Source organism: Ammospiza nelsoni, chromosome 2, assembly GCF_027579445.1.
Source record: "Ammospiza nelsoni isolate bAmmNel1 chromosome 2, bAmmNel1.pri, whole genome shotgun sequence".
Lineage (NCBI taxonomy): Eukaryota > Metazoa > Chordata > Aves > Passeriformes > Passerellidae > Ammospiza > Ammospiza nelsoni.
Window position 1 is genome coordinate 92,418,670 of NC_080634.1, and position 27,054 is coordinate 92,445,723.

The 27,054-nt window shown below is 36.9% G+C and overlaps 1 protein-coding gene across 1 annotated transcript in view; it reads left to right on the forward strand.

The window, feature by feature from the left end:
- Positions 1–24,279, forward strand: part of GCC2 (GRIP and coiled-coil domain containing 2) — a 31,009-nt gene extending 6,730 nt beyond the window's left edge. Inside the window, exons 6-23 of the mRNA XM_059493334.1 lie at positions 226–2,688; positions 3,418–3,487; positions 4,174–4,274; positions 4,355–4,453; positions 6,028–6,147; positions 7,538–7,702; positions 8,108–8,212; positions 8,680–8,842; positions 9,364–9,464; positions 9,593–9,670; positions 10,351–10,488; positions 12,477–12,598; positions 14,148–14,324; positions 15,836–16,053; positions 17,449–17,643; positions 18,458–18,597; positions 19,367–19,568; positions 20,661–24,279. Of these exons, the coding sequence (XP_059349317.1) occupies positions 226–2,688; positions 3,418–3,487; positions 4,174–4,274; positions 4,355–4,453; positions 6,028–6,147; positions 7,538–7,702; positions 8,108–8,212; positions 8,680–8,842; positions 9,364–9,464; positions 9,593–9,670; positions 10,351–10,488; positions 12,477–12,598; positions 14,148–14,324; positions 15,836–16,053; positions 17,449–17,643; positions 18,458–18,597; positions 19,367–19,568; positions 20,661–20,731 (4,728 nt within the window). The 3' untranslated portion in view covers positions 20,732–24,279. The remainder of the gene's footprint in view (positions 1–225; positions 2,689–3,417; positions 3,488–4,173; positions 4,275–4,354; positions 4,454–6,027; positions 6,148–7,537; positions 7,703–8,107; positions 8,213–8,679; positions 8,843–9,363; positions 9,465–9,592; positions 9,671–10,350; positions 10,489–12,476; positions 12,599–14,147; positions 14,325–15,835; positions 16,054–17,448; positions 17,644–18,457; positions 18,598–19,366; positions 19,569–20,660) is intronic.
- Positions 24,280–27,054: the final 2,775 nt, after the last annotated feature.

Consider the following 27,054-nt stretch of genomic DNA (forward strand, 5'->3'; position numbering starts at 1 on the left):
GTAAACATGATCTAGGACTTAGTTTTCCTTCCTCGTTTTTCAAATGTTCTCATGCTCTCTGTAGTGTCTTCTGAATTGAGTTGTCCTGATACAGTTAGATATTTAAAGCTATAACAGTTTTTAAAACTGTGAACTATTACATTTTCTAATTCATCATTGTAAACAGTTACTTGGAAATATTGTGTTCTAAATTACCAGTATTTAATAATTTTCTTGTTTGTTTAGGCTGCAGTGGCTAAAACAGGAGAATTACAGAAGCAACTGGAACAATCAAGAATTGACTCTATAGAAGAAATAAAAGCTCTGAAGAGTGAATTAGCAAATGCAGAATGCAAGCACAATGAGGATTTAAAAAAGCTGAAGATGGAATTAGATGAACAAGTGAAGAAACAAATGGAGCTGGTGGAACAGGTTGAATGTTACAATGATAGTCAAAAAGAAGTTAAAAGATTACAAGATGATGTCCAAAGAATTAAATCTACTTATGAAGATCAAATTTTGTGTCTGAACAAGCAGTTGGAAGCTGTGAATGAAGACAAAAACAAAGAAGTGACAAATCTGCAAGAAACTATTAAAAGCACCTCTCAGTGTTACCATAATGAAATAAAAAATCTGAATGAAGAGCTTAAAAAATTAAAAACTGCTCATCAGGAAGAGGTGTCAGAACTAATGCATCAGATTGAAATATCATCTAAAGAAAATGAAGAAAAGCAAAATCAAATAAATCAGTTGCAGCATAATTTGGCAGAGAAAAATGCCAAGGATGAAATGCATGCTCAGACTGACCAGCGTGAATATGACTTGGAGCAGCTGAGAGAAGTGCTGCATAAAAATTTAGAAAACAAGATAGATGTTGCAGATACACAAGAAGAACCTTGTGTAAAAGCAAAAATGGAGGAAAAAATTAGGTACCTGGAGCATAGTTTAGAAGAACTCCAGTCCCAACATAGTATATTAAAAGATGAGTTAACTTATATGAGCAATGTCAAGACAAAACTGGAAGAGGAAATCCATCGTATGAAGGATGAGTACTTTCATGAGCGGGAAGACTTGGATTTTAAGATAAATGAATTGCAGCTTACTAAAGAAGATTACTGCTGTGTAATTGAAAAACTAAAATTGGAGCTTCAAGCAGCAGGACAGCACTATGAAACTGCTGCAAAAGAGCACAAATTAGAGGTTCAGACTCTGAAAGATCAGCACCAGAGAGAAATTTCTGAACTAAATGAAACTTTGTTATCTGGTTCTGAAAAAGAACAGATGGCATTAGTTTTTGAAATGCAGGAACTTAGAGAACAACTTGAAAAGGTAACTCAGGAGAAAGAAGAAGCAGTGTCCAATTACAACAGCCTGAGAGAAACAATGGAAACTCTACAGGCTGAGCTAGGTGAATCTGCTGGAAAGATCAGCCAGGAGTTGGAATCAATGAAACAACAGCAGGCTTCTGATGTCAGTCAACTGCAACAGAAACTCCGGGCTGCTTTCAATGAAAGGGATGTTCTTCTTGAAAATGTAAATCACCTCCAGGAAAAAGTAAAAAAATTTTCAGAAGAGACAGAAGAACTTAAATGTAAAATCGTTAGTCTTCAGGAGGACAATAGTGCAATGGCAAGCTCCGTTGACCAAAAAGAGATTACTGTAAGAAAACTGGAAGAGAAGATCACTGCTCTTACTGATCAAAACAGGGATATTTTAAATGATGTGAAATGCTTGAGTGAAGAGAGAGAAACCCTTCAGGAAACATGCAAGCAAAAACAAGTTAAAATGCAGGAACTTCAGCAAGAAGTAGATTGTGCTAACCAGGACAATAATGACCTGAAGCAAAAGGTAGAGGAATTAACAGAGAGACTGAATGAAGCTTTCATTTCTAAGGGTGAAAATGCTCAAATGCTAGAACAATTAGAAAAACAGATTGAATCTCTGGTGCATGAAAAAGAGCAGCTTTCATCTGAAGTACACACTCTTCATGAGGAAAATAAGAAACTCATTCAGGAAAAAGGTGAATTGACTGAAGAGCTGGGAAAGACTACGTCTGAAAAAGATAGTTGTTCACTATTGAAAGAGCAGTATGAAAACTTAGAAAAGAAACTACAAATGATGACTGCAGAAAAAGACCATATATCAACATTACTTGAAAATGAACAAGTGCACACATCCCTTGTAAGAACTCAGCTATACCACTTACTTGAGCAAGTGGGGTTCAGCATTTCAGATTCTAATGAAGAAAATGATTCTCTTAACCTGTTAAAAATTGCAAATGAATGCTTGTCAAAAATTAAAGAAGAGCAGTGCCTTGCTCATCAAAAGGAGGAGGACGTAATTAGTTTGCAGCGAGAAGTTGAGAGATTAGAGGAAGAAAATGCAGCTCAACATAGAGAACACAGATCCCTGATTCAGGATTTTGAAAAAGAAAAGAATCTTTTGAGAGAAGAACTGGAAGGAGTGTTGTCTGAAAAAGAAGCGCTTCAACGTGATATCCAGGAGTTGAGAAATGCCAGTGAAAAAACAAGGATTGAAAATCAAGATCTTTTAGCTAATACTGAAGAGATGAGTCAAAAACTTGCTCTTTATGAAAATCAAATACAACAACAGCAAAAAGGATCTGAAAAACAAGACGACTTAAATTTCATTCTGGAACAGAAGGAAACTGAGCTTAGAAATGTGAAAGACGAACTGAGTTCTCTAAAGGTTATATTTTGTTATTGAAGTATAAAGACTAAACCTCTAAAGTCTTCAAAATTAAGGTTCAAAAAATACTTTCAATTCTCTCTTTTCTGTTTTTTTTTTTTTCTTCCTTTTTTTCCCCTTGGCCTGAAAGTGAGTCTCCCTTGTAGAAAGCACATATTTCTGAGTTTTCTAGCACCTCAGAATTCCCTTCTTCCCCCCAGAAAAAAAAAAATGAAACAAAACCAATCATAATGCTTTTTTGACAAAAGTTGCTTGTACTTGAACCTTTATTCCTATCAATATCCCTTGAAACAATCAACTGACTAGATGGACTACCTAACCTCATAATCTTTCACCTCTAGCTTTCTGTGGTTCCATCTCAAACAAAACTTCTTCATCTGCATTAGCTTCAGGTCTTGGGAATTGCTGGTTTTGTAAAGCTGACAGTTGCATAATGAGGGTGTCTCCCCTTTTTTATCCTTGGACAGGATAAAAAAAGGGAGACACCCTCATTCTGCAACTGGATGGAAAGCAGCTCTTAAAAGATTGGAATGTTCTGCTTTTAGCATAACTGTACTTTCATCAAGCTGATACAAAGCTGCTCATAAAGGCTTTCCTGGTCCATGTTCTTCCATGTAAGAACATGGGCAGTTTGAGATGTAGCTGAAACTTCTGGTGGCTTGTTAGGGACAAAACAGGTACCACAAAGAAATGTTTGTAATACTTCTTATATCTTTGTTTATAATACAGAATTTAATGGAAACAATGACTGAGAAAACTGATGAGCAATCTTCAGTAGCAGAGCTTCAAGAGAAAATTGGTATCTTTCTCACTTTTTTTCTTTTATATAAATGATCTGGCTTCTTTGGATTGTTACCTTTTCTTTCTTTGCATGATTGTCCTGTATTTCCACAAGTCGAGGAAGATGGGGAAGTGGATATTAATGCATCTTCCTACAGTATTCCTTCCATTGGGAATTTAAAATGTTAGCATTTTTTAGTTGGATATGATTTGATATTTTAAGGCTTTTTCTTTTTCTGTACATCTGTCTATAAACAGTGTAGTGGATTTAATCTTTATTTTTTAATGTGGGAAATTTATCAGTAGGAATCCCCAAGGCTACCAGAAGGAAAGGGAAGCAACAGTGCCAAATCTACTGTTGTTTTATTGCAGTTATCCCAACACAAGAGCAGGAAAATGCTTCTGAGTTGTTAAATTTATGTAGAAGTAGACAGGAATATCACTCCTAACTGTGATGGAAGCTTCTGAAACAGGGAAAGATTGTCCAGGGAAAGATTGCCCCTAAGTTCTCTGTATGTCTGGATGTTTTAGCTTCAAATTAAATGTTTGACTGAATGAAACACTCCAACACCACCCCATGCTTTATATTTTGTTTGGTTTTAAAGTCATGCTGATGTTTGTGTTCTAATTGAATTTCGCTTAATTTCATTTCTTGGGAAGAAATGGAAGGGTGTAATTTTTAACTTTCTTATGTATTTCTTTTAGGGATGCTTGAAAAAGAATCTGCTGAAAAAGGAGAGAAGCTAAATAAAATTAAAGTGGTTGCTGTGAAAGCCAAGAAAGAATTAGATGCCAGCCGAAAAGAGGTACCCTGACTAATTCCTAATATGAAGAAGATTTTGCATGGAGGGCTTTGTTTTAATGGCACACACTTCTTTTTAATAAGGTGCAGACTCTGAAGGAAGAGTTGGAATTCGTTCGATCAGAAAAAGACCAATTGTCTGCTTCAATGAAAGATGTAATTCAAGGAGCTGAAAGCTATAAGGTAAGAATAGTGCTGCATTCACAAAAGACGGTAATCTGTCAGAAAATACTTTGGGTTTGAAGCCTAGCCTGGATATACATTGCTATTTACTTGCACAATTATGTTTCGCAAAAGAAATTGTGCAGTTAAATACCAGAATCAAGAAGTGTAAGGTTCTCTTAAGGGAACCATGCAGCTGTTGTCAGAAGAAAATGAGACACTTTCTTTCTACTGGAATGCTATTTTTAACTCTTTTGACTCTGTATCATGCATACCAAGCAATGTGTTGCTAGGCAAAACATACATCCCTGTGAATTCTGAGAAGTTAAAAAAATTGAAGATCAGTTTGAAAATCCTTAAATGATAAAGACAAACTTGTAATTTCCTGGGAGCAAGTCTTCTTGGAGCACATATCTAGGCACATGAAGCAGAAGCAGATGATGAGTCAGCATTGCTTCTCCAGGAGAAAGCTGTTCCCTGTAAGACTTAGGAGGAGAAGCTGAGGGAACTGGGGTTAGGTAGTCTGGAGAACAGCAGGCTCAGGGGAGGCTTATCACTCTCTCAAATACCTGAAAGGAGGGTGTAGTCAGGTGGGGATCAGTCTTTTCTCTCAAGCAACAAGATAGGACAGAGGGAATTGTCCTTAAGTTCTACCAGAGGAAGTTTAGATGGATATTAGGAACAGTTTCTTTACAAGAAGAGTGCTTGAGCATGAGAACAGAGATGCAATGGAATCACCCTCCCTGATGATATTTAAAGTACGATAAGTAAACACAGCAAGCACTTTATATACAAGTATATGAGGTAAACACAGCACTTAAGGACATATGTTAGTGGTGGATTTGGCAGTGCTAGGTTTACAGTTGGATTCAATGATCTTAAAGGTCATCTCCCATCTAAATTATTCTGTGACATCATTGGGAGTATTACATCGACTCTTGTTCCTCCTTCTCCCCCCAAATACAAGAAAGACATTGATAACTTGAAGTGATTTCAGTGGAAGGATGGCAGGTTGGTCAAGGGACTGGAATAAGTGATGAGAAGCTGCTCAGCCTGCAGAAAACTTTGAGGGAGCCTGATAGGAGTCTTCCAGTACCTACAAAGACGTTATGAAGGGAGGAGAGTCAGGTTATTAATGGTGGTACAAGATAAGACAGTAGTCCTCAATTGAAAGGAGAGATTCCAACTGTTTAAATGAATAAACATTTTCATGCTATGAGAATGGTTAAGCTTTGGAATAGATTGCTTAGTGGAGTAGCCATCTCCAATCTTGGAGGCAGGTCCTTGGAAAGACATGATTGGACAAAGCTCTGAGTATCCTGGTCTCATCTCACTGCTGACCTTTCTTTAAGTAGGAGGGTGACACCTGCTGAGCTGTCTTCCAACCTGAATTATTCTAGAATGTCATGAACTCAAAGGATTTTCTCCCAGAGCCTGCAATGGAATGATAGCTTTAATTTCATTCTGATATTGCTGATGTTGCAGTAAGACAACTCATGTAATGTAATACTAGATAAACACACCTCAGAGGTATAGAATGTGCTTATGCAATACATCTTGTGAAAAATTATGCCTTTGTGTTTGTATGTGTTAAGAATCTTTTGATGGAGTACGACAAGCAAGGAGAGCAGCTGGATTCTGAAAAAGACAGAGCAAATAATCTGGAACGTCAGATAGAGGACCTCACAAGACAGCTACAGGTGTCATCTCAGCAGGTCAGTTCTGTATGTGGGTCTGATCCATTGATAAGTACCATAAAAATTAATTCTGCCTATTGGGTGCAAGTCCTAATCATGTGATTGTTACTCTAGTTTCATAACCTACATGTGTTTTAAATAGTAACTTGAAATTCAGAGTGGTTTGTTCCTTTTCAACATCCGATACCTTACCTGGGCCATGACATAGATAACTATATCTAGAATGTCTGACTTTGTCAATAGAAAGAGTTGAATTTATCCCAGGTCAACTCACAGAAAAGAGCAGATCATCTCTGGCTTGATTTTGGACCTACAGCTCTGCTGCAAGTATCAAACTTGCAGTGTTTCTCCTGACTGCACACCTACACTTCTCATAAAGTGCAGTAACCTTTAACTGAGACATTTTTTCTTCTATTTCTTCAACAAAATTTGGCTTTGGTTTTTTTATTTTTTTATTTACTCAACAAAATGTTTAAATATACTAAATTTGTTATGAATTTCGCATTTTTCACAAGGATTAGACTTTAAGATGCATTGGAGAGTACTATAGTGGCATTCAGAAAAGTCTAAAATAGTAATTAAGGGGCTGTGAGACACATTTTTCCAGAGCTAACTGCAATGGGTTTGGTATTTAGGATTTAAACTCCCAGGCCCCATACACCAGAGATCCACCTAGGCCATTGTTTCCTTATAAACACAAGCCAGTAGTAAAAAGCAGTAGTAAATTTCTTCCTAGTAAATAGGAAGAAATAAGAAATAATAGTATATATTCTGCTGATTATGTAGGCTTTGCATTTTTCAAGTTTGTTGTAAACAATTTGTAAATAAAACACTGTTTAGGTAGTTGACATCTTTCACTTTTACCTTATTCTTAAGAGGCAAAATAAAGAACAGGATACATCATTGAAAATGTCAAAATTAAATCTGTTAAAGGCATTGCAAAAGTATGCCTGATGCAGTAGAGTTCTCACTCTGTTCTGGTGGAAGACTTGCTGGTTCAGTCAAAGTTTGCAGTTCAGCCTCTTTTAGGAGTTAATAGTGCAGCAGCTCTATTTGAAGTGTGTATTTGAAATACTGTATTGTTGCAAGGAGAAGGTGATAATGCAGAAAGCATAAGTTTTTGAGTATTTTTTTCAGATTTATTTTGATTCTTGCCATTTTATAGAAAGCTGGGCAAATTAACTGAACAAAATAACCAAAATGTGCTAATGGCCTTAATTTCACCTGTTTATTAATGTGGTTTAAAAGAATTAAGCTGGACAAGACTCATCTGTAGGAGTGGTGTTTGTAAGGGATTTGGATAGAAATCAGTGTTGGGTATTTTTTTTAAATACAGAAAACATTTTATCTGTCAACATTGCACATAAATTCAGCTTATGTTTTTACCATTCTACTGTGCTAATTTCAGCATGATCAGTTACGCTCTGCTAATGAAGACCTCCTGGCTCGTGTTGAAACAGTGCAAAATAATGCTAAGCTGCTGGAAACTCAGATACTGGAGATACAAAGAGCCAAAGCAAAGGCTGACAAAGAGCTAGAGGCTGAAAAACTTCTAAGAGAGCAGAAAACAAAGGTAATACTTCATAGAGATGGTAAATGGGCTGAAGCAATACTTTCAATGGATGTGATTTCTGTTAGGCCTTTGTAAACTGTGTTTGCATAGACCAGGTTCTGCATTTTCCCTCTGTGTTACTTGACTTTTTTGAAAACTTGGTCTGTTCATTGAAAGAACTTTGCAAGGCTGTCAGTTCAGGTTAGGTGTAGTTATACGGAATGTGAAAACCACTTCATAGTATTGTTGGTTTTTCTCTGGTTCACAGTGATTTCCTAAGAAAGGGATCAGCTATCTTTGTACAACACAAATGTGTGTGTGTGTGTGTGTGTGTGTGTGTGTGTGTGTGTGTGTGTCTAAGTATAGAAAGATGTTGGCATCTGTTTTGAAACTGGACTGCATAATTGACAACTACTTAAATTTCAGGAACATAGTGGTGCTCTCCGAGAAATGGAGGAGCTTCAGATGCAACTTCAGAAGGAAAAGAAACATCTGCAGAAAACTATGCAAGAACTAGAACTGGCCAGAAAGGTAGAGTTGCTATCCATGTTAGTGCTTGATGGGCTGCCAAAGATTTTGGCCCATCTGGCTGTGTTGAATGCCTCCCTTTCTGTTCTGAGGTTTTTAAAGCTGGAGGTTTGCAAAAGAGAGAATGTAAGGGCTTTTGCCCCTGGTTGTGTGCTTGAAGAGCTGAAATGTACTTTTGGAATTGGTTTTGGTTTTATTTTTTGCTTGTTTAGCTTGGGTTATGTGGCCTTTAATGAGTAGAAATAAGAATAGAATTCAGATGTCTGGAGTACATGTATAGTGCACTGTTAAGAAATTGCCTTGGTTGTAAGGACTGAAGATGACAAAAACTAATACATACAAAATACCTACTGATAGAACTAGCCATAGGTTTCAAAGCTCTTGATTCAATATAGTTTTTTACAAAATTACAAAAGTCTTAGCAGGCAAGGGAAATTCTAAGCTCTAACTTCATTTTGTGTACCTTACAGGATGCTCAGAAGAGTACACTGATGGATATGGAAATAGCTGATTATGAAAGGCTAGTTAAAGAACTTAATCAGAAGATTACTGATAAAGACAACAGAATAGAAGATCTTGAGCAAGAAACAGGGATTCAGAAACAGAAACAAGAGACCCTACAGGAAGAAATAAGTAAGTAAACTATAAACAGAAGAGTCACTATGGTATAGTTAACAGTGGTAAAAGATACAATTAAGAAACAACTTCTCAAGTCAGCAAGTGAGCTTTGCAGGGAATACTAAAACAGTTGCATTAGGAAAGCAATTTTGTCTTAGATGAACCTTTACTAGGTTATCAATCACTTAATCCAGTGTTCAGCACTTAAAAGCCAATTTACCTTCCTGTCATACTGTGTTTATTACCTGATAAAGTTATGAAGAAGTTCTAAATATTGATGACTGACAAGGGTTTCATTCAGATATACCACACTCATAAAACTTTACTGATTACCATGTGAAAATTCCATTTCTTCCTATGCTCAAATGTACAAGGTCTTTGTGATAACTTAGGAAAAGTTTACTGAACTTAGTGTAAATTACTTGTTCACAGCTCTTAAGGAATCTATTAGAATTTTTAAAAATATTTTCCAGCATTTTTAAGGAAATATAACAGGGGAAGTTTCCTTTGCATATAATTGTTTTTCTCTGCCTTAGAGTCACTTCAGTCAACTATGCAACAGGATGAGGAAAGAAATGCCAAGATAAAACAACTCCTGGTGAAAACCAAAAAAGAGTTGGCTGATTCAAAACAAGCTGTAAGTCCATATGCTAATGACTGTATTCTATTTTTAAACTAGATTTTAAAAAACAGCTGGTAGCTGAATTTTTAGGTTACTGAGGTTTGGAGGGGTTTTTTTAATCTCCAGGTAATTTTATCTTGCAGGAAAATGACCACCTAATGTTGCAGGCATCATTGAAAGGGGAACTGGAAGCCAGCCAACAGCAAGTGGAAGCTTATAAGGCAAGAAACTTCACTTTTTGTTAGTATGAGTCTTCTCATTTAAGTAGTGAGAGTGTGATTTGTATTGGGCACATGGAATATAAGCTGAAGAATAAAGAGGTGCTGGTTTTACTTTTAGGTTACTGGTTCTTTTTCATAAATGAGTTTTGTCTGTTTGCTGCTTTCCCCAAATATTTTTTCCTATGAATTTCATTAAGATCTACCCTCTCTTTTTCCTCTTTCCCCTTCCACCAGAGGAGAGGACTGTGGAGTTTGAAGCTTGTAACTGGAATATATTTTTTAATGTTTCTTTAAAAATGGAAGTTTCTCAGTTTAAGAACAGAAGAGCACAACATTGTCAGCAAAAATCTTAAGTGTTGTCCATCTGTATATGGAATACAAATGGATTAGAATGTAATGAAAGAAGCAGACAAGGGGGAGAGGTTGGCTTTCTTAAATGCTTCCACCCCAGCATTGTAATTATGTCTTCAATTCTCTCTTTAAACAGCATCACTTTTTAAAAATTATTATGTGGTAACCCATGTCTATTTTTTTCTTCTATTTTTATTGGATTTTAATTTTGTATTCACCACTTCTGTGCAGGAATTACTGTAGTAGAGTCCTAGGTTCTCAGTGGCGTGTTGCCTTGGAGAAGTAAGAAAAGTTTTTGTGATAGTGAAGTTTTCCACTGACTTTTTCAGATTCAAGTGGCTGTACTGACATCAGAGAAGCACAAAGTTCAGGAGCAGCTGAGATCATCCTCGGAGCAGCACCAGCGTACAATGAGTGCTTGCCAGCAAAAAATTGCAACCCTGCAAGAGGAGTGCAGAGCAGCCCAGGTATTCCAGTGGAAGAAGTAATCTTAGAGGCTTAAGAAGGGAGATTACCTGCACTCTTTGCTTCTTCAAAAATATTTTGCAGATTTTTCACTCCTCTCTTTTTGTCTGTCAGGAATTGTGAATTACCCCAGTATTGAGTGGTGGTGTAAAGGACAGGCCAGACTGTCCTGGTTGATGTGTATCACTTGGAGTAGAACATCTGGACTTGCATACTGCTATTTACAGTAGAGAAAAATTTGTGGTAGTGGGGACCCAGGGTTTATTTAAGATGCTCAGGGAAAAGAAAAGTCTTTAAAGAAAAGAGCAAAAATGAAAAAACTGAATATATCTTGCTTCATATATAACCAGTTAACACAGATACTACTTCAAAGAAAAAAAAAGCTGGGAAAAATATATTTACAAACACCTTTTAATATACTGAAATATGAGCAGCTTCTTAATTGGTAGCTGAACTACGTGGAAAGCTGACACTGTTGCTCAAGTTTATTATTATTTCTGGGAATTTTTTGCTCATATAACCCTGTTTGGTCCTGGACGCAATGTTTGCATTGGAGACAAACAGATTCAAAATATAGTAGGACTCTTATGTTCAAACCACCTTATGGGGATTACTGCACTACTCTGTGGCACTGTTGTATGGTAGGTGTGGTGGTAGGTGCATCCTGCAGGTAAGCAGCAGCTGAATGCAGCCTCTCAAAAAAGCATTTTAAAAAGCTGAACTGAAATGGACAGACTTTGTGATTGCTGCTACAGGAGGTTTGCCTTAGTTGTGCTGGTACACATGGATCACGGTTTCACAAATGTATTCTTCATACCTGGGTGCTTACAATACCTGTCTGTGGTGGTTTGCTCTGTGGTGCTGTGAAATCAGCAACGTTGTAGATCTTCCATATTGGCATGGCTTGAACCTCTTGGAGGATTTGCTTTCCTATTTAGATGCCCTACATATGGAAAATAGAGAAAATAGATATAATTACAAGGTTATTAGCAAAGGAAAATTCCCTCTAAAGGACATGTGGACACCACAGCAGATAGTAGAAAACAGAAACCATGCTGACATTTAAGGCTGTGTACCTGAGGAATATTCACACAGTTTGACAGGAAGAAAAGTAAAGGATTAATCTAAAGAAAGTGGCTACAAAATGTACAAACTCTGAAAATCTGGACCAGTGGCTAATCAGAGTCAGTTCTGTAGAATTTCAGTCACCAGTTCAGCTGAAGGGAAAGTTTCCCAAATCCTCCTCTTGGAGATGAGAATATTTTAGTTACCTGTAAATGGGAGTGATTAGTGAATCCATGAGCTTGTCCTGAGATCCAAGAAAGAAAACCTGTGTCAGTGCTGTTTTGTTTTTTAAGAGGAATGTGCAACATGAGTACTGGAAGGGTGGCAACAATCTTTGCTGTATAGTGTACAGTCAAGGATGAAGCTACTGTGATGTGAGGCAGCTTTCTGTATGTCCACAGAAACTCAGGCAATAGCTGAATTTAGAAGAAAACACAGACCAAACACCTTTACAGTCAACTAGAATACTGTATCTGGTGCTGTGTAATACCATTGCAAGACTGACTTAACTCGTCAGAATTATGCATAACTTTATGGCACGTTAGAATTTTTGTCACCCTTGTAGTAGTGGAGAGAAACAGAATTACACCTCTTGTATTTTCTGTCACCTTTGCTTTCATTCAAAGCTGTTCACAGATCCCCTAGCTTATGAATCTCTCAGTTGAATGCAGTTTTTGAATTTTCAAGTATTCTTTCTTTTAATACTGGTATGTTGAAAATCAATGTCTCAAGTTTCACATTACATAATACTCAGTAAAAATCTAAAGAAACTTGTTATGGTGGTCGCTGTTTTAATTATCTATTTTAAAGAAGGAAGTGAAGCAGGTGGTTTTAATTTTTTTCCCTGTAAGAAGCATTTCATTATAGAGAAATAAGGGAGCAGTAGTCAATAGTATAACTTACAGCTTTGTTTTCTGTGTGATAGGCTGAGCAAGCATCTGTTACATCTGAATTTGAAAGCTACAAAGTTCGTGTTCATAATGTTCTAAAACAGCAAAAGAGTAAATCTACTGCTCGGACAGAATCTGAAGGAGCCAAACAAGAAAGGTAAAACTAATATTTTTACTTGATCTGTAATCTGACTGTGGCACTGCCTGACTGAACAGAAGAAGTATTGTCAGTTCCTACTGTAATGGTGCTATATTAGTTTCTAATATCTGGATTTGTCTTTTTAGCCATTATTTTTGTGTAGATCACCTATTGTTACAGTTGGAAGGACAAGTAAGGTCTTAGGAAGTTTTTTATGACTCTCATGAGCAGAAGTTAGCTTGCACATTCTGTGTAGACTTGGCACATGGTTTTCTCTAATGTGAAGTAGCCAAGTGCCATTTGCACCAAAGAGGTAAAGAGCAGATTGGTTCAGTTCAGCTGAGCTCACGTTGAACTTTTTCAGGAGTGAGTGGTTAGGTGTAGGTAAAGCCAATTCAGTCATCAGTTACTGCATGTTTATGAAATCCTGTATATTGTATCATACAAGGAAAGACTTGGAAGGAAAGAATTACACTTCCAGAAGTTCCCTGAAAATCCTTTAAGTACAGTCATAAGCCAGGTAAATTCATAGTCACTACAGAAAATGTCTCAACTCACTGCAGAAGTCAATCCATTTGTGCAGGTTATTTTTATTAGTCACCGATGGCTGCCCTTGGTGACAGACTGGGCGTTTATGTGTGCAGTGCCGGGATTCGTTTCTGACTGACCCGCATTCGGTGCCGGCAATTGCGGCCAAACATCCACCAGAGGGCGACTGGTGCCTGGTTGGAGGACTCAGATTTAGGGCTGGTTTGGGGTTTTTGGAACATTCTTGCTTTTGAAGCATCCAAACTGTAAGAGCTGAATTTCTTTGATTCTCTTATTTGCAGAATTTTAAGAAGTTCTGCTATTGATAATTTTTTTTGTGAGAGAGAATCATCTTGAAAACAAATTGGATAAACAATAAACACATGACAAACGGTTCCCAAAGAAATTATTTACAAGTATCAACCCTAAGGATTAGTGAGATACACAGTTCATTAGATAATGGAGGGGTCTGCATATATAAACACAGAAATCAGTAGAAAAAGAATGCGTGTGACTTAAGATTTTTTTTCTTCCTGATTTTGAATTGTTTCTGACCAACTGAGTTTATGTGTTATGGACTTGATGTTGCTTTCTAGTAATTTGCTCAAAATCTACTCCAGCCATTTGTCCCCTGTATTTGTTCTTATTGAACTGATGTGCATTTACTAAACAAATGAAAAAAAAGCCTCACCACTTTCAAGAAGAATTTTTTTCTCCCATTTGATCCCCATATATTATTTTCCTTCTGTTTTGTCCCTCCTTGAAGTAGAAAGTGCTATCAGTCATGCTTCCTACCCTAATAGTTGCATTCCCAGCAGTTCAGATGGGATGTGGCAAACTTATTTGTATCTATATTGAAACAAAATCTGATTGTTTCTGCTGTAGCCACATTCTGAAATTATTTTGGTCTTAGTGTTGTGTTGATTTATTAATAAATATGCAAATTGGATGAGCTATCCAAAATGTTGTGGATATCATATAAGTTCTGAAATAATTATTTTAAATGCGTGTTGTGTATTCCTTTTTCTTCCACATGTAGAGAACAGTTGGAAATGGTGATAGATCAACTTAAAGTTAAGCTGCAAGATGCTCAGCATAATTCACAGATGAATGCATCTGAACTCCAGGCATTGCAGTCTGAACATGACACCCTGCTGGAAAGACACAATAAGATGCTGCAAGAGACTGTTGCAAAAGAAGCAGAACTCCGTGAAAAGTATGGTCTGCTGATGAAAAGATAGGGATATTTTATTTTGTTTGAATTTTGAGGTCTTAACATGCAACAGCCTATAACTGTACTTCACAAAAAATAGGCATGTTGTTGAGAAAGTTAAGGGATTTCACAAGGATTGTTTGCTGTTTTTCACAAGCCATCAGAAGCTTCCACAATGACAGTGAGATAGTAGCTGATAGGGGAATTTGAGCTTTCTGCAAACCTTCTACCTCTTAACTATCAGACCTAAAAATTAACATTTTTTTAAGCACACTGACTGTTTTTAAGTCTAATGCCCAGCACCACATTTGTGTTGTACCACTCTACTAAATTTTATGGATGTTTCCTATTTAAAAAAATAAGGTAATTACATGGAAAGCAAACAGGTTCACTGACAAAATACCCAGTTCTTGTCCACCAAGCCCCTTTCTTACAGAAAGTACTGTACTTTGAGTTTATGCTTGCCAGAGGCTTAATTTGCCTAATTTTTCTTTCAAAATGAATAGAATCTGTTTAATCTGTATCACTCCCTCTAAAATCACATGAGTACCTAATATTTGAGCTCCACAAAAAGCATCTATCATTGTCTTCTCTATTTAGGGTACAGAGATTGTCACATGAAGTATTGATTAGAAATTACTGATTGATATTAGGAACTGTTGACTTGTCACTGTCTTTGTACAGTTTTATCTGTTCCTGATAGCTACATAATGATTCATTGTAGTCAACCAAATTATGTTCTGCATTTTTCTGGAAACAACCCATTTCACAATAGATTCCCTTTATACCTAAACACGGCTCTGGCTCTGTTTAAGTCTGTATGCTTATAAGGGTAAGTTCTGGGATTAGTTTTTCCATAAATGCATTTAATTGCTTGTGACTTTATTTATTATATTAGTATATACCATGTCTATATTGTATATTATTATTTATTTAATGTATTTACTTGCCTGTGACAATCTTGGTTTGCTTCTGGAGTACCTCCAAACCAAGTACAACTGATGAGTTACTGACATTTTTCTTGCTAACAGTTACACTCCTCTGCACTAAAAGTTGAGGTTTAGAAAAAATAAACTTACCTCCTTAGAAACCTGTGTTTTTAAGTCCAAAGTGCTTGGTAAATAAATGTTGTAGGAAGTGGAGTATAAGTGACATGCCCTGTATGATTCTATAAACAGTCATGATGCAGTTTTAAAATTTAAGAATGTTTAGACCACAGTGTCTCTTAAGTCTTTCATTATTTCCCAAAGATGTCTGAATTTTTTGTTCTGAAATAGAAGTCAAGTTTATATAGCACAGTGCATTCATATAATAAGTAATGTGTAACTTTTTCAGTCTCAGATTTTCCCTGTAAAAAGAGGACTTTAAATGAAAAAAAATTACACACATAATCGTTCTAAGATAATCATACGCATGAAAATTGAAAACTGCCTCAAACTATAAAAATTTTGAAATGTAAAACTTACAGTGTTTTGCTGCTTGTGTCTTACTGTTTGTGCATGCACTGTTTTCAGGCTCTGCACAATACAGTCTGAGAACATGGTCATCAAAACAGAGCATGCCCAGGCGTTGAGTCAGCTGACAGCCCAGAATGAAGCTCTCCGGAACAACTTCAGAGATCAGGTCAGGAACCTGCAAGAAGAGCACAGGAAGACGGTAGAGACACTTCAGCAGCAACTCTCCAGAGTAGAAGCTCAGCTCTTCCAGCTCAAGAGTGAACCAAGCACTAGAGGTAACTTCCAGGCAGAATACCAGGTTTTCATGGGTTAGTTACCAATTTGTGTACCTCAGTCTGAAACTAAAATGTGCTTACAGTGTTTGCTTCTGTGAAATCACCAGCAACTTTTTCTGGGAAATCTGCAGCATGCTGTATCAGTCCACAGATACCAAGTCAGGAATACATCCTTGTTATTATTTACTGTTGCTTCAGAATCCTGAGGTCCTTGAATACATCCAGAGGAGGGCAACAAATGTGGTGTTAAGGGCAGGAAGGAGTGTCCTGTGAGGAGCAGCTGAGGACTCTGGGTTGGTCTAATTTAGAGGAAAGCAGGCTGAGGGCAACCTCATGGCTCTCTTACAGATTCCTGAGTGGGGGAAGTGAGGAGGGAAGTGCTGAGCTCTTCTCCCTGGTATTCAGTGATAGGACATGTGGGATTGGTTCAGAGCTGCCATGAGGAGGTTCAGACTGTGCATTAGGAAGCATTTTCTTACTGAGAGGGTGATCATCCTCTGGAACAGGCTTCCCATTGATTGATTTGATTGATGCCTGAAACAGAGGCATTTTGACAATGCCCTTGATAATGTTTAAACTTTTGACACGGTCAGGCAGTTGGACTAGATACTTGTTGTAGGTCACTTCCAACTGGAACTAATTCTGTTCTAGAATCTGCACTGCTGATACCTGTTCTGCAGTATCAGACAGATGGAGGGAAACTACTTTGAAAATATTTGGTATTCTTGTCATGTTTCAGGTTTTGGAGCATGCTGGACATCTGCCTCAAGTATGAAGTGTAAAGCTAAAGAAAAGTGTTTTGGAAGCTGTTTTAAGAATTTTATTTGTATACATGCTCTTTATTATACTTGCTATTTGATCCTTCTTCCAATTTAAGATTTTACTATGTTCAATCTCAAGTGCTGTTTTCTTATCTGTATAGTCACTAATCAGGATGTAGTTGGACATTTGCCAAGCAGCAGTAGCAGTTTAAAAAGTTGCTCTGTTATTACTGAAGTAGAGGGGTCATGCACACAGTAATGAAACAGAAGAATTTACACTTCCCACAGGACTGGTTGAAACAAAAGCAAATTGTTTTCCATTAAAGATATTTGTTACTCTTACAGTAAGTAAAACACATCTTCAGGCAGATGTGCATTAAGGTTTCACAGTCACTGAAATACAAATTGCTAGTCAAGTTTAGAACCAGACTTTGATTGGAATAGCCATTCAGAGGTGAAAGGCTGTATTTTACTATTACAAATGTTATGTGCATAGCTGGCTTTTTCTTTTGACTTCACCTTCCCAGGCATTTTGAAGACTATTTTATGTACCACTCTCAATCCCTGACAGTCACACCTAGGAAATGGCCCTCTCAGTTTCATTCTGATATGAACATCAGTAAGTATCTTTCAGGTCCAGCTGTTTCAAATCCAGCAACGAAGACCTTGAGAGAGCGGCGGAGCACTGACCTTCCTGTGCTTGATGTGCACACTGTGGCTAGGGAAGAGGGAGAAGGTATGGAAACAACAGACACAGAGTCTGTGTCCTCAGCCAGCACCTATGTTCAGTCCTTGGAGCAACTGCTGAACTCACCAGAAGCAAAGCCTGGTAGGTAGGACGTGGCTGTCAGGAGTGCTTGCCTACATAGGTTGCAGAAGTTCGTGCCCTCAAAATATTTTAGCTCATTGTGTTTTCATGCTTTTAGATGCAAGACAAGTCTAGTCAAGTGCCCCTGAGTTTACACTGTCCTGAACTTTTGTAGGAGTTTTGTCATTGATTAAGGACTTACAGTAGGACATTTCTACAGGTTTTAGTCATTTAAAGACGTCATATTTCTGAGCTTTTGAAGGGAAAAGATTGGGTGAGCAAGTCAGTGAATTGTTACAGAAATTTTTGTATTCTGGATACGTCTCGACTAGGGACGGTTAAGTGCTGATTTAACCCTGTTAGTGAAAGGATAAAATTTCTCTTTATCTTAATGAGGCTTATTAGAACAGTACTTTATTCATAAGTTTTTTTTCCTAGGAAAGTGAAATCCAGCATGAAAAGTAATGTTTTAGGAGTCCCCAAAAACCGGAAAAATACATGGTAGTGTATAATCCTGTTTTAAAAGTCTGCTGAATACTTCATGGATAAATATCGAAAATCTCCATTTATGGGTAGGAAATAAGGTATAAGTTTAAACCAGGTATCTCAAGGTACTCTAGCACTATTTTGCCAGCCTCCTTCTAATATATAAACAGAAATAGATCAGAAAATAAGCATGCAGCAGCAGCACTGGTGCCTGTTAAGTCTGCACTGTGACTTTGCATGAATTCTGTTCATAAGAAACTGCATTAATCAAGTTCTGATGTTAAGTTAGTAATGAAGTAGATGCAAGTGCTTTTTCCTTCTCTTAGTATTCTTTTCCAATTAATTGCAGAACCATCTCAGTGGCAAGCAGATCTCAGCAAGGATGAGCTGATACAGAAACTAAACACAACAACTAAGAGTGCTGATCACTTGAATGAATTACTCCGTGAATCAGAAGCAACCAATGCAATCCTAATGGAACAAATAAAGGTTAGCAGACACACAAGAGATGTGAGGACAGCTCTAATTTCCATGGTGTCTTTCTTAGACCAAATATCTGTCAGAAAATCCCAGTGTATAAAATTTGGTGATGTATAACTTAATTTGGGAGGGCCTTTTATTCCACAGGTCTAATTAGTGCTTCTAGAGTATACTTCAGTTTTTTGGGATTTTTTTCCACCACATTTTCTAGTTGGCTGAGGGGAAGTGGGAGAGGAGTGTGTAGTAGTAAAAGCTTCTACAAAAACTTCTTGAGTTGGGAAGTTTAATGTTTAGTAAAGAGTCTGTACTATTTTCTCTTACATAAAAGCAGAAATTCCCAAGTAAAGCATTGTCTGGTTCCTGTTCTTGTAGCCTGTTTTAGCTGTTAAAAGAAGACACATGAACTAATGTATGAGTGAGCTTTCTGAAGACATTTGTATATGTACTAAGCTTTCTTTTGTAATATGCTTGTAAATTAATATAATCAGATTTCTGAGTTATTTAACTGTTCCACTGTTACTACTATTTTAACACTGATATTGTATCTGTATACTGCACAAATTTTATCCCAAAAGGGTATTTTTAGTTAATAAGATATTTCTTACAACATTATCACATATTTTATTTTCACTGCATTTTTGTCCTGAATATGTTGCTAAACATGCATTATTCTTTTTGAAACAAGCTGTACAATTAATTTTTTAGCTCTTTAAAAGACCTTTGTTCAATTACTCATTAAGTGAGGCAAGCAGTATTACTTTTTTTTTCTCATCTGCAGCTTCTTAAGAATGAAATAAGAAGATTGGAAAGAAATCAAGAGAGAGAAAAGTCTGTGGCTAATCTAGAATACTTGAAGAATGTTCTGCTGCAGTTCATATTTCTGAAATCAGGAAGCGAGAAGGAACGGCTGCTCCCAGTTATAGACACCATGTTGCAGCTCAGCCCTGAAGAGAAGGGGAAGTTGGTTGCAATTGCCCAAGGTAGGTGGTGTTCAAAATATTGTCACATAAAAGGGGAAAAGTGAAAAGGGAAAGATATAGTTCTGTGCTGTCTGTTGTGTAGACCTTTGAGAAAAAACAAAACTTAGTATCATAATGCCAATGAACCAGTCATAACACCATTTTCTTTGTCAGGAAGTTACTATTCGGTTTTCAATAAACAGAACAAGTACCATAAAATTGACATAAAATATAATTTCTTCTGAAACATTCACATTTTAGGAAGACAATGGTAAGTTGAAAATTTTAGTGTGTTCATGTTTTGAATAGAGTTTAAAAAAAATTGTCAAAATAGAGGTTTATATAGTTGAATTATTTTCTTTGCAGATGTTCTAAACAGATAACTCAAGTGGTCCTCTCAAGGCAGTACTGCAGATCTAATATTAGTTTCAATATAATACATTTAAAAATATCTTAAAATACGCTCTTCATTGGAGAAATAAAGGAACTAGGGAAGGACATAAAATAGTTAGGCATTTACAAGAAATAAACACTGGATTTCTGTGTACAGTAGTGTTCTGTTTCTGCTTGAGACACTTTCAGCAGCATTTTTTCTCTTAAATGCTCTTTAAGGTATTGTTTGTCACTTCTCAATGACAATAACTGTAGCTTCTTGTACTTCATTAGCAACTGACTTATACTTTATCTTAGAATTAATATAAACAGTAAGCAACACATGTACATATCAGAACTTAAAACTTGTGAACAAAATCACATTAAAAAGGGAAGTGTTCAAGTATTGCATCCCATGATAGGCTGTGCATTTGGAAAAACAAGATGTAAGTTAAGTTAAAAGCATGTTGATGTTGTTTTGGCCCTCTAATGAAGACTGATTGGATTTTTCTGGAGAACAGTGATAAATTACCTTTTTCAGACACTCTTAAGTACCCAAAGTCAAGTGGATTTGGTGGTACAATCCATGTCTATGGCAGCCCAAGAGTGAATTCCTTTCTTGCCAAGCTTGAGGGCAGCATTTGAAAAAGGATGAAGGCAAGGATATGTAACTAAATGATGTACTGTCTGACATAATAAATGTCTAACATAATATCAAGTATATTTTTCTTCCTCCTGCAGGTGAAGAAGAGAGTACCTCACGGCCTTCTGGGTGGGCTTCGTACCTCCACAGCTGGTCAGGACTTCGATAAAACAGTGGAAACACTGCATCTTTAAAAACATTCCGCAGCTGCAAAACTGAGAAATCTTACTGTAGATCTGTTGGTGTTGTATCATTGAACTACAGGATTTTATTTTTGTGTGGGTTTTTTTCAGTTTTTTAGACTCCACTAAGAAAGAAGCCTGCAGTAGCTCTGAAAGATGGTCCTATGTTATGCTCTGGCAGCAGTGAACTATTTTTCCTGAAAATGTTAAAACAGATAATAAGAACTATGAGAAGTGACAAATTCATTGCAAATAGTTTGGAAACAGAATTTGTCAACCTGTGATAGTTCTTTTGATATCAGTTTAAAAGTTTGACCTTATATTAACTGGAATAACTAGGTTTAGATTTTAAGCATTTAAAAGTGTTTACAGTTGCTTTCACATATCACTGTCAGCTAGCTAATCTATATGGTTAGTGTTACTGTCTGCACATTTTAGAAATTTAAAATTATTTCCTCTCTTGTGAAGGCTACAAAATGTAAGATATTTAAGAACCAGGGCATTTTCTGCTTTAAAGTTGTTGTCTTTCTTAAATTATTTTGCTTTTGCAGAACATGAAGGCAACAGTTCACAAAATGTAGAGGGTGCAAAAATCTGTATGAAATACAGTGCTTGTCACACTTGGTCATGGTACTATAGCAGAGATTAATGGCATCTATGGAGTGGAGGCCTTAGGATAGTACTCCAAGACTCAGAGGTCCTAAGTGAGCTGAAGCTTTATGACAAAGGGCTTAAGCTAGGGTTTTTTAATCTGAGCGTGGAAGTTTGTGGAAAAGACCAGGAAAAAATGTTCCATTACTGTAACAATGTCTCTAATTGGATGACAAGACTACTCACACTGACTTAGTCATAGTGAAGACACTAAAGAATGAATCTGAGCCCACAGGTCATAACATCAACTTTTGAGAGAAAAGAATGACGCTTTTGTCAATAGATGCATTTTTTAAATGTTCTAATGATTGAAGATCTTATTCTCTCCATTACCTGTGTGTGTACATTGTTTGCGCAGATATTTGCACAGATGAGATGGTCTCTGTTCCAGGTTACTCAACAGAATGTTATAGGTTTTTCCCAAGAAAAATAAATTTCTACCATCTCTTCTTCTATTATCAACACAGCACCTCTTTTTACCTTCAGTTGTCTGTTCCCTTATATAGTCCATCATGCCTTTCTCCATCTTAATTTATTTGTAAGGTTTTAAAAATCATACACATGTTTGAATCCTGCTTATGTTTAAACCAGAGTCTTTCTGTCTATTTCACTCATATTTTCATATTCTCTGTTGTTTTACAGAGAGTCTTTCCCTGGTACCCATACAAATACTAAATAGGGCTCTTCCTTTCCTATCTACCTTAGCTCTGAGGAAAAGATGCTTGTTCCTTTAATATTGCCTTATTTCAGACTGAGAGTAATCTGAACATATGAACAGCTGAATGGCAACATGTTGAGAATAAACTGTTCAGTGAGTTTGCTTTTGGTTTAATTTTTTGCTTGTTACATATATTTCAGTACACAATCAACAAAGCCAACAGGTTTTATTTAGGTATTTTCATTCCTTTCCACTGTTTTAGGCACTTCTATTTTCTTCCCTTCCAGTATATATTTTAACTGGAACCTTTATGGTTTGTGCTGCTGGGGAAAACATCCTCTGGGAACTTTCAGAACATAGAACTGATCAACAGTAGTGTGAGGGACAAGTCTTTTAGGTGTCTGTAGGTAGCAAGCAGGAGGCTGTGTTTAGGCTTTCTGCATTTGCCTATGGAATGATTTGGACCAGATCTCGGATGCTGGATTCCAACTCCTTATTCAGCTGGATTTGGTAACGTCACTCAGAAGAATGCCAAAACAGCAACAGGAGAGATTTAAAACATGTATAAAAATAAGTGCTAGTCATCTTCCTGCTGTGACTTTAACAATGGAAGCACATGAGTAGAAGGGAATGGCTTTGTCTCACTCAGTTCACACTCCGTTTGCTGCTGACCTGATTTAGTCTCTGCTACTGCTTAAGAGCTGTGACAAGTTCCTCTTAAAATGCACATATTTCAGAACTGTAAATTATTGAACATTGTAAGCTGTGAATAAAGGTGTGCAAGTAACATATATCACTGGCTGTATGAAATACCAGTTGCTTATTCACTTCTTTCAAGTCTGAGCTGCATGCTCACTGTTTTTAGTAAAACTTGAGTACCGTACTTATGAATGGAGTGAACAACTTGCATTAATATATTTTTTTTACAATGAAAGATAGAGATCTTAATAAGTATAAAAATATTTTAATAATTGTTACTAAACTGTTTTCTGTTGCTGAGATTGCCAGAACTTACCTATATGGCAGTAAACTGACTGTAAGAAAATAAAGTTTAAAAGAATTGAGTAAATGGCACAGAAGAATGTGAACTGGAAACAGGATTATTTTGCATAGAGAACTTTTCATATGTCAGATATTTGCATTTTAATGTACAGCATTGTAGCTGTGATTTGCTTTCAAGAAACAGTTTAAAGTTTTAACTAGGACTGCTGCTTCTTAGTATAGTGTGGTGCTCTTTTTGGAAGAGCACTGTGCTGACTTTGCTTTCTGGTTCCTTTTGTTTTCTTTACAGTGCCACATTTATTAGAATGTTTCACAGGAAATATCAGCCTTGCCCAAAATGTTTATGAGCTTAGGACCATTTTTTATCTTTTAACAGCCTTCCTTCAGCCCAAGCATTAGGAGAGCATAATAATGAAAATAATAATAATAATAATAGTAATTCTGCTGTCACTATACAGATTATATATTAAGTAAAAACCAAAAATAGGAGTGATCCAGCGTTCCCAAACCTGCACTGTGGCTGAATTTTCAGCTCTCTAACGCTGTTTTATGTCTTTCATTTTCCCTTTGTCTGGAGGGGAGACTCATCTGTGCAAGCAAAAAGTGCTCCAGCTGCAAGACAGGAAGAAGATGAGAACTTGTCAGGCTGTTGTATAGATGTGGCCAGTTGAATGTGGGGTTCAGGATGGCCCAAGGGAACCATGTTAGAAATTATACACTGGAGAGTAAGGTTGCTTTTTTTTCTTTCATGACTCTCCTTCCCCAAAGTAGAACTGTGAGAATACAGGCTTATATTATTTTCTAGATTTAAATCTTCTTCATCTATCTCCCTCCATCTGTTTGCTGTGATAAGAGATGATCTATTATGAAATTGGGGAGGAATGCCTAAAAATTCTCCTTACTTTGTACTAAGTGACTTTGAAGCCAGATTAAACATACATGCTTCATTTGGCTTATGCCTTAGCTTCACCCAGTGCACCAATACCTCCTAAACTACCTGCTAGTTGTACTATTGTTGGTACTGTGAAAATATCTCACTTTTAGAAGTCTTGCAAATAGCAGTCTCCACTCACAAGCTGAGAAACCAAATGTATGAAGAGATAAACATATATTTGTAGTAATTTCAGAATTGCTAGTCTGGATAGATAAGTATTTTGTTTGGAAATATGTTTTTGGTGGCCTTTTCATGTGGCCTTCACTTCAATAAAATTCACCTTTACTCAACAGAGTGACTTTTTTTTCCATAAATGCCTGTTCTTATCTGAGAAAATGGTACTCAGGTGCAAGGTAGAAAACAAGGACTGTCTACCATTGTATTGAAGAGATTTTATGGATCTGATGTGGTATACACAGCCTGTACTTTGGAAGGCAACTACAGCAATGGATTCTTCTGGGTGAACAGAAAAATTGGTTTGTTCTAGGGTTTTAAAAAAAAAAATTTAAAAGTTCATATAAATTACTTCAAATGTGTTAATTGTCACCAGCAATCTGACAATATTAGACATGAAGGAGAGGAGGGTTGCAGAAGCTGTTAATGGCCTTGTTAGCAGGATTGCACTTAGTGTGTTTGAGTACTAACTACCTTATAAATCAGCATGCATTTCTAATTGCACTCAACTTTGAAATGGCCATCATTACCTCTTCCCTAATAGGCTGTGATAATTTTTCTTTATCTGCGTAATTGTCCTAGTGCAAAGATTACAAGCTCAGTGGATGAAGAGATGCTTGGTTTGATTAAAGCAAGGGTTTGGTGTGTTTATTTTCTTGCCAACCATTTTTCTTAGATCATGCTTATTACACAAATACATGGTCAGAGAGGGGATCATAAGCCGTGAAAAGAAGACATAATAAACGGATCTAAGGGTCAAAAAAGAGAGCCTGATACCTGCAGTCAGCTTCTAACAGCTTTCACATAAGTTTATATATGCTATGGGGAAGGGAAATAATAATCTGACCACTTTTTAAATGAATTTGATTAAAATTTATCATATGGTTCTGAAAGGATGAGAAGATGCATCTTAGATTCAGGAACATCTTTCCTTTGCTTCCTGTCCTGTGTTTCTCAGGCTCATTCTGAAGATTCAGGCTGGATTGAATAGTGAAGATTGAGAATAGTAAAACAAGTATGGAAATGATCAGTTACTGCTCCAACAAATCAGCGTGCCTTGGTATTGGCAATTTTTTTTTTTTTAATGCTGTCAGCCTAAAGGCTTCTTAAGAATCCAAGGTAAATGTAATTAGTGTCAAAAACAGTGTGCTCTTTTGGGCATGGGCACAGTCCCAGTCCTCCCAGAGCAGCCTTTGAAAGTGTTTTAAATTGATAGACACTGGATAGCAGCTCTGTACAAGCAGAGGATTTAAGTGGGGTTTATAGTTTCAGTGCCTGAAAATTGAAGCTTGTTCTGAGAACACTCAGGCTGTTTCCAGAGGGGAGGTACATATTAGCTCTTGGCTCTCTTGCCCTTTGCAGCATGCAGAGCATCTCAAAAATAAAAAGCACAGAAACCATTACAGAGCTTCAGAAAAAGGCTTCTACCTAAATGCTGGTTTACTGTTATTACTCCCCTTTGCGGAGTTAAGTTGCTGATGCTCAGCATTACTCTTGCCAAGGAAGAAGGCCAATCGCATCATTTTGGCTTTAGCATACACATATTTATACAGACTAGTTAATGTTCCTCTCACATCCAGTCACAGCATTGGCTTAAACCTGCAGCTGTAGCAATCCAGGTGAAGCTGCCCACCTTTGCAAGGGACCAGGTAGGTGCTCCCTCTGCTCCAGGGGCAGAGGGCTGCAGCCTCTGCAACAGGGAGAAAAGCAGATGGTGGTGATAAAACCCTAAACAGTTCCTGTTGCTGACGTGGCAGCTCTCTGTCCCTGCCCTGACTACCCACCAGCCTTTCTCTTGGAAACTGGTTAAACCAGTTGATTGCAGTGGTGGGGAGTAGTGGAAATCTTGCAGGAAGAGGATTTTCAGAAAATGCAGAAAAGCTAAGGATAGGTTTATAACATTCTGGGAAAGATGGGAATTGGAGTGACAAAATCTTGAAATAGAAAAATTACACACTTTTACTATAAAAAATGTGAGAGTAATACCATGATCTCCAAGAGTCATTATTTCTTAAAGTACCTGTTTTGTGGTGCTGCTGTAAGTTTCTACGTTGGCCATTTGTGTCTGCACAAGTACTGATCTTGTCATGAAGCAGAAATTTATGCTGCTAAATATGGAATTTTATTGATCATTTTTCCAGAAGTTTGAGATTGATCAATAAAATTTATATCCTTGGTTTTGCAGTCTCCTTCCGTCTTCCAAGAAAAAGTGATGCCAAATATACTAGGTGTGTCTAAAAAGCATGAAGCAGAAATCTGACTTCTTTCATATGGATGTCAGAATGATCACTAAAATGTCTTCTGGTGTTCTGAGCAAACTACTTTTTTTTTTAATAATAGCAATGTTTTTTAGTGATATCAAATAGTGGTCAAAACTTATTTATTCAATTGATTAGTGGAGTTAATAATGAACAAAAATGTGAAACCTAAATAATTTTTCGCCCATTAATTCATTAACAGCTTTGCTAAGAATATTTAGCTAGACACACCATGTTTAAAAATTATTCCTACTTACATGGTCAAAGTTTCCATCCCTGTTGCTTTAGCTTCATAGCTTTGGAGGTGTGACATGCACACTGACACAGTTTACAATTAAATTCCATTGATTATATTAAGGTAAACAATCGTGGGGCTGCTCTGCTAACAGTCTCTCAGAGTCAGAATAGGCTTAGATTGGATATTAGAAATAAATTCTTTACTGTGAGGGTGGTGAGGCCCTGGAACAGTTGCCCAGAAAAGCTGTGGATGTCCCATCCCTTGAAGTATTCAAAGCCAGGTTGGATGGGGCTCTCAGTAACCTGGTCTAGTACAGGACATCCCTGCCTGTGGCAGGGGGGTTGGAACTACATGATTTTTAAGGTCCCTTACCACACAAACCATTTTATGAATCT